This window comes from Macaca nemestrina, chromosome 4 (assembly GCF_043159975.1).
Source record: "Macaca nemestrina isolate mMacNem1 chromosome 4, mMacNem.hap1, whole genome shotgun sequence".
NCBI classification, from domain to species: domain Eukaryota; kingdom Metazoa; phylum Chordata; class Mammalia; order Primates; family Cercopithecidae; genus Macaca; species Macaca nemestrina.
The window spans coordinates 57314521-57322618 of record NC_092128.1 but is presented as its reverse complement, the minus strand read 5'-3'; the positions used below and the strand labels follow the sequence as shown (position 1 = coordinate 57322618).

Sequence of the window (8098 nt, the reverse complement as noted above, 5' to 3'; positions counted from 1 at the left end):
TTTGTGGTATCTTTTTGTATAGGCTTGGCAGAAAAAAAGGTTGAGAATTATGTTCTAAGTGATATAGCAAACAATTAAGAGGTGCCAGTCATATTGCTATTTTGAAGTATGAAGGGAGATTCATTGAAAGAGCCATTTCTAAGCTTAAAGTAAGTTTGAAAGTGCACTTGAATTAATAGTCCTAGATTAATTTAATCCCAGTGAACACTTGGACCAATCAGATAACAGAAATACTAGAATGTTTAGCCATCCTCTGTTGATCATAATCTCTCATGCTGAATTCATGTGGTAAAATCATTTGTTTAAAAACACCACTATCGGCTGGGTGTGGTGGCTCATGCCTATAAGCCCAGCACTTTGGGAGGCCGAGGCGGGCGGATAATGAGATCAGGAGTTTGAGACCAGTCTGGCCAACATAGAGAAACCCTGTCTTTACTAAAAATACAAAAAATTAGCTGGGTGCGGTGGCGGGCGCCTGTAATCCCAGCTACTTGGGAGGCTGAGGCAGGAGAATGGCATGAACCTGGGAGGCGGAGGTTGCAGTGAGCCGAGATCATGCCATTGCACTCCAGCCTGGGTGACAGTGCGAGACTCCATCTCAAAAACAAACAAACAAACAAACAAAAAACAAAAATTAAAAAAACACCATCTTTTCACAATGAGTTTTAATATTCCAGGCCACAGCCAGTTTGCTGTATTCAAAAACAAACAAGGAAACACACATTAGTGATAGCATTTTGGTGATGAAAAGCCTGTGTATGTATTATTTTTTCATGTTCTAAGAATTATAACAAAATCTAAAATGTTGGAAAGCTATAAAAAATTTATTTTCACTCCCCCCAAATCTAACTAAATTTTGTTAACTAAACACAAAATTATCATAGAAATGTATATGACCTGAAAATTGAAAAAAAAAAAAAAAACACTGTCAGTCATAGAATGTTTTATTTTAAACTTGCTGTCAAACTTTCAAATACAACACATGTGGCAAAGAAACAACAGTTCACACACAACATCTGCCACAATTCTATCTTTGAACTGCCTTTTCTATAGTATGTGGTATGTTACAATTTCTTTCAACTTCTTACATTCATGGTATTCTTAAAGGCAGCAATGTCAATTTTTCTGCTTCGAAAATAGTTCAGTTAATGTTCTGAAATTGCTTAAAATGCCATTTTCCTTTTAGTATTCTACTGCTGCCCACACTGACATAATTCAACATATTATTAATAAACTGTTGAGAGGTATACTGTACTTAATAAATCAACTCCCAACTCTAAGTTAACCTCAATCTAAAACAAGCATTTTCTTAAACCAGTATACTCAGCTACTTTTCTCAAAAATATTTCCATTCTGAAATAAGATTTTTTTGTGAGATACAATAGTTTCATCTTTTATTCCTAACAGAACTCATGCCGTACTTTTTTTCTCAAAATATATTTGATATATTCTGTGCAAAATGTTAAGTTCTGTATAGGTATGTACCTTATTTTGAAAAAGTTTATAAAATATAATTCCTAAAAACAACCTCAACATTAGACAATACAGGAAGAAAAAACATCAGACAAAGCCTAAGTTTTCACATGAGAAACTAAGTATGTTCTTAAAGCTCCAGTAATACATTCCTTGAAAAAACTCAGAATGCACTTTGGTCATTATTAAACATATTTGAACATAGGCAAATCAAATGAAATGCTTTCTGTTGTTTTTCATAGAAAGAAAAAACACACTACACAATGAGGCTGAATTGAGGTTGATCAAAAGGAATGGTAAGAGCAAAGTGATACGACATGGCTCTGTTCTCCACACATTCCTGATTTTAAGATTATGATTTGGGGATTATAACTGCACCAATCAAACAAATTATTTACAATTAATCATTTTAAAGTTCTTAAAATATGGTAAAAATACGAGGATATTCCACATGATACACTTTGCACCAAGAAAATTCTAGATTGTTTCAAATGAATTTTTAGAAACCAGATGCCCAGTTTAAAAAAAATTGCAAAAACCATTTCATGTTTCATGTAATTCCTAAAATACTCGATTGTACAAATATAACAACTTAAAATCAAGGCCCAATGTAAGATACTATCATATTCGCCCGATTTACCTAACACACCAACATGATAAGTTCTCATTGGACACTTGGCAAATTATTCGTTGGGGAGGTTAAAAGCATCTAAAATAGCCCTTATATAATGGGGGTGGGGTAGGGATAATGCACCAGATAAGTTTAGAGGACAGAATTTGCAAGCTGAAGCTGTCTTTTCTGAAAATTTGGATATAGTTTTATAACTAGCAATTAGAGAAATATTTTATTGGTTTTTAGCCTTATTCTTAAGTTGTTCATTTGAGTGTGGTATGAATAGCCTGTACTAGAGTGTACCATGGGGAGAAAATTATTTACTTGAGTAAACATAATGTACTTTAGTAATATCAGTAGGCACTTCACTTGTGAGATGAGTATATACCTCACTCAAAAGGATACCATATCATGCCCTAGTACACTATAACAGATCCCATATAAAGATACGCATTAAAAGTAACAATTTTAAAAAGTGCACATTTTGAGCATGCACAGCTGGAGCTGTGCAAACAGCCCAGTGTTTCAAATAAATACAAGTATTACTAGTTAATTTTTATCAAAATATCTTACAGTATGGTAACCATTTACAATTATTGCTCTATTACAAGTTTTATCATCAAAGAGCACTTGTTGACCTGTTATATAATACCGTATATATTAATACTGAAGGGTGCTTAAACTGCAACTTAATCAGTTTGGATCCTGGCATTGTTCCAAAATAATTCAAGAGAAACCCTGACTGGATCTTGATTTACCGAAGAAAATGTTTTATGTGTATAGCTGAGTTCAATGCAATATTCCAAAGTTAAAGAATTTTTCCTCAAGTAAGGCAAGTTCACGGCATTGATGGAGAAACAGTGCTTAGCAATGGCTTCTATTTTCACAATTTGTTATTTTGCCAATATTTATGACCAATTACCAGGATCTCAAGTATCTGGATATCAGTTTCATCACCCTTTCAACAACTAAGTACATCAATGCTTAAAAATAAAATATAAAGACTAAAATAAATGTAAAAAAAAGTGAACAAGTAAAATAAATATAAGAATTGCACAAGACAGTCTGATGTAAACACTTCAACTCCCCAGCTGAGACTCCTGAAGCAAAGAATCAGTGACAAGCTTTCAGGCAGCTTAGTCAGTACTCTTATTCTGGAAAAAAGGCTATATCTTCTTTTCTTTGAATTGTCATGATTTAATCTTCCATAGCTAAAAAAAAAAAAAATAGAAGTGGTGACAAGCCAGTTTTAATATCAAAGCTTAAATTATATATAGTAATACCATTTTAAAATTCAAATTTCATTCACAAACAAGTGCAGTTTCTAATATTTTAACTCTTTCATCCTTTTAAGAAGAACTAACCTTAAACACAAACAAAAATGTGAAAATCAGATTTCTATTGCTTTCTCTTGAGAAGTGGCTATATATATATATGTATATACAGAACTGGTTTAATATGATTATCTTACATCTTCCTAACAGTTAGTTGTGCATATATTGGAAGATGTATGCATTGCTATATAAATAAATAATATAACTTTTGGCCAAAAACAGAAATAGGGCTTTTCTTTTTCTTTTTTATCACCTAAATTAAAGTTTTATTAGTAAAAATAAATACTTCTTGCTGGGCGTGGTGACTCACACCTGTAATCCCAGCACTCTGGGAGGCCAAGGTGGGTATATCGCTTGAGGTAAGGAGTTAGAGACCAGTCTGGCTAACATTGCAAAACCCTGTCTCTACTAAAAATACAAAAATCAGCCAGGCATGGTGGTGCACACCTGTAGTCCCAGCTACTCGGGAGGCTGAGGCAGGAGAATTGCTTGAACCTGGGAGGCAGAGGTTGCAGTGAGCCAAGGTCGCGCAACTGCACACCAGCCTGGGCGACAGAGCAAGACTCCATCTCAAAATAAAAAATAAAAATAAATACTTCTACTTATCCTACATAAGACTTCTATTTACAATAAATACTGTTCCAAGTTAGAAATTCCTGTCAGTATTATAAAACATAAATATATATAATTCTTTGAAATTAAATGTGAAATGTTCACTAATTGCAATCTTACCAAAATGACTGCATTACTGTGCATGTAAGGGTAAAATGGGTGCTACAAAAATGCAACAGGAAACTAAAAAACAAAAAGTACTTGCAACCTCTTACCTTTAAATTAAATCCAAGCAAGTCACTGATAACACCAGAAACAGCTGACAGGATAACCACTTGGGTGATGTTATAAAGCAGCGGATTCATTGTAAGCCCATATAATCTGAAAGGACTGTCCAATTCCTAGCAGAAGAGAAAAAAAAGTCAGTCCCAGATTCAAAAAGAATTACTACGTAAGCTAATTCAGAACAATATACAATGAGAATTTTTAAAAAACACTTTCAAAAAAGTTACCAACTATGGATGCTTTTAGAAAGGATAAACTTGGTTAAACTTGAAACAAGTAAATTTTAATAATAGTTTTAATGATTTTAAACAAAAAAAGGAACATCCTTTAAAAGAACTCTGTGACTAAATTTGTAACTCCAATTTCTGTCCCTTAAGCTATTATAAGGAGGCTAGAGAACATTTTTTAATATAAGAACTAGACTAGAAACTGAAAGAGAACAATACCTTTTGGTAGAAGAATTAGAAATTGACCAAATTTTCTGATAAGATTATAACATGTAAAAACTCCTCTTTGAGTCAATTCATTTTCAAATACATGGATTGATTAATTGGTTAATTCAAACATTTAAAGTTCTATTATATGCCAAGCCCTGTGCTAGGCTCTGGGAAGTTAAGATTCAGTCCCTGAGCTGAAGGACCTTACATTTAGTAGACATGCAACAAATAATTAAAATATGAAAGTCCCATTTGAAAGGTACATATAAAAAGCAAATAATGGGGCCATAGAGGAAGGTGCTCCTGAAACTTTGTGGATGGTGGGGAGTATACATTCTAAGACACATGAGAACATGACACATCTGAATGGCTACAGGTTGCTCAGCATTGTTAGGGCCCAAGTACAAGGAAGAAAGATCACTGGGCCAGCAATGTAGAAGAAAGACTAGGGAGCAATGAGACCAGAAGCAAGAATATCTATAAGGAGTTCAGTGTATCAAAAGCTTAAGTGAGAGACAAGGATCTCACATAGGGCAGTACTAATAGAGAAGGGATGAACTGGAAGATATTAAAAAGACTGAATCAGTGGACTTGAGAATCTCTTGGCTGTAAAGAGAAGAGAGAAAGAAGGTACGATCTACGGTAAGTCCCAGATTTCTGACTAGAAATCTATGTAGTTTGACTAGAGGCTATGTATGATCAAAAAGAATCATACTATTATGCTTTGTTATTCTAGTCATTTTTATACTTTGCTCTGAGATTGTGGCTGCTCATTAAGTCTCACCTTTGTAGCCCCTTCCTACACAGCGGCTACACTCTGAAGATACACAATATACATGTGTCAAGCAAACATAGGACTACACAGTGGCTACACTCTGAAGATACCCAATATACATGTGTCAAGCAAACATACAACTACACAGCGGCTACACTCTGAAGATACAATATACATGTGTCAAGCAAACATACAACTACACAGCGGCTACACTCTGAAGATACAATATACATGTGTCAAGCAAACATAAAACTATTAATTCAAGATATTTTTTCCCATTGAGCATTTTGGTCAAAAATGGAATTTGCCTCTATTATCTTCTTCATTATTTAAATGTCACCATCTTCCTCAAGATAATTAAAGGGATTTGAAAACGAAAGCCATCTGTAATTGCTTTTTATTATCCCCCCACCCACTTCTTCTGAACCCTTCAATACTATGTGGTGCAGAGTCTATACCCAATGCACACCGTTTAGTTGACTGAAGAATTAACTGTAACTTTGAAACACAACTAATTTCATACCATTCTCTGAAAATATATAAATAACTGTAACAATTATATTCAATTGGTTATAGAAGCTGAAATTTTAAAAACTTTTTTCCTTTTAAGAACTAAAAACATAATGAATATTGTAAGCAGTGACAAAAAATGTTTTATTAAATTACCCCCAAAGAATTATTATGAGATAAAATACATCAAAATTGTATTCTTTTGTTACCAAAAATTAAATGTTTATGACATACATTTATTATGAAAATTAGGTATTATTACTTTTTAAGCTAACTCAGGCCAACCAGAAGACTGCTCTGAGAAACACAAAGTAAAAACCTTCCCAAGTTAACAACAAATTTTCTTTTCTGAAATCTATTTTAAGGTCTAGGAGGCATACATTTCCAAAGATGCCAACCTCTACAATACTCTAAACATAATATTAAGTATTAATATACAATTTCCAAAGAAATTATTTGGATTAGTTTGAGCACTTTTACAATGAGAAGTAAAATATAAATTGTATGTATGTGCACAAGTATAACTTGGAAACAACTTGGATAATCATGAAAATCAAATATAAAGTAGTATCCATAAACAAAAAACAAAAATTATGTCAGAACAGCATATTTGACATTATAACCATTTTCAATTCTATTCTTACCTTTAGCAGTTTAGTAGCCAGTTTTAAAACATTATTCACTAGTGTCAGTTCCTCCTTTTTGTTAGGTTTTTTCTCCATTTTCAAGTAGAGGTTTATCTTTTATAAAAAGAATAGAAATGCTTAAAATTATAATAAATACACATTTTTAAATGACTTGAAAGATATTCATTCCAGTATCTGGTTATCGAGATTATAGGTGATTTTAATACTCTTTATACTATACATTCCAAATTTCCTATACTTATTTTATAATAGGAAAATAATAACTGTTACTCAAACACTTTTCAAATGTAATCACAAGCCAAAATAAAAAAGACTGGATAGCATTATTTAAAAGGTGACACACTTTAGTATCACAGCCAAATCAACCTAAAAAATAAATAATAATTATAATAAACTAAATCAATGGTTTATTATTTCTTTCTTTCTTTTTTACTAGAGATGGGGTCTTGCTATGTTGCCTAGGCTGGTCTTGAACTCCTGGATTCAAGTGATCCTCCCATCTCAGCCTCCCAAAGTGTTGGGATTATAGACAGTCACAATGCCTTGCTGTTTTATGATTTATTTGAAAGTCACTAAAAAATATTTGTGTATTTGTATTATCTACTCTATAATAGACAATTCTGGGGTGTCCACAGTTCCTTTCTTTGAAAAATGCTCTAACCCCAAGCCAGTGGAAGAAGCAAGGCTAGGCAACTGTGCTTATCCCATTAGATCTCACCTTCACCCACAATCTGGCAGCCATCGCTGATTAGGCTGGAATGTACACCCAAACCAAAGCTAGTCAATATACTGACTAGGTAAGACTAACATGATGTATCTATCAGATATTGTAGGAACATAAACTGAAAAGTCAGTAAAAGTCTAAGCCAGAACCCATGCTAAACCAAACCAAAACCATGTGTAAACCAAAATTATAGGGTAGCAAGTCTACAGAAAGGCCACTGGAAGAAAGGTGAAGAGAAGGGCAGAAATGAGAAACCGTTAGCCTCAGAGTGAGTTGGAGGAAGTGGTTGATTTTGTCCAATTCCATAAGGCTCAAGTATACTATTTTTTTTGAGTTGGAGTCTCACTCTGTTGCCCAGGCTGGAGTGCAGTGGCACAATCTCAGCTCACTGCAACCTCTGGGGTTCAAACGATTCTCCTGCCTTAGCCTAACAAGTAGCTGGGATTACAGGCACGCACCACCATACCTGGCTAATTTTTGTATTTTTTCACCTTGGGGTTTCACCTTGTTGGCCAGGCTGGTCTTGAACTCCTGACCTCAGGTAATCTGCCTGCCTTAGCCTCCCAAAGTGCTAGGATTACAGGTGTGTCACCGCGCCTGGCAGGCTCAAGTATACTTTCTTAGGGATCTTTATCTTTGTGATTACTCTTTCGTTTGAGCTCATTTGACAGGTTTATTGATTCTTTAAAATCAAACTATCCCTAACTAAAATATTCATGGGAATAAGTTTCTTTACAAAATTCCTATA

At 33.9% G+C, this 8098-nt stretch overlaps 1 protein-coding gene across 11 annotated transcripts in view; it reads right to left on the bottom strand.

Annotated features, from left to right (window-relative positions):
* Nucleotides 1-928: 928 nt before the first annotated feature.
* The window catches only part of LOC105475369 (putative homeodomain transcription factor 2), a 158479-nt gene continuing 151309 nt past the window's right edge, over nucleotides 929-8098 (bottom strand). For all 11 annotated transcript variants that reach the window (XM_011730560.3, XM_011730565.2, XM_071094741.1 and 8 more), the window contains 3 exons: nucleotides 6624-6719; nucleotides 4248-4373; nucleotides 929-3297 (listed from right to left, as the gene is read on the bottom strand). In XM_011730560.3, coding sequence (XP_011728862.1) covers nucleotides 3277-3297; nucleotides 4248-4373; nucleotides 6624-6719 — 243 coding nt within the window. In that variant the 3' untranslated portion in view covers nucleotides 929-3276. The remainder of the gene's footprint in view (nucleotides 3298-4247; nucleotides 4374-6623; nucleotides 6720-8098) is intronic.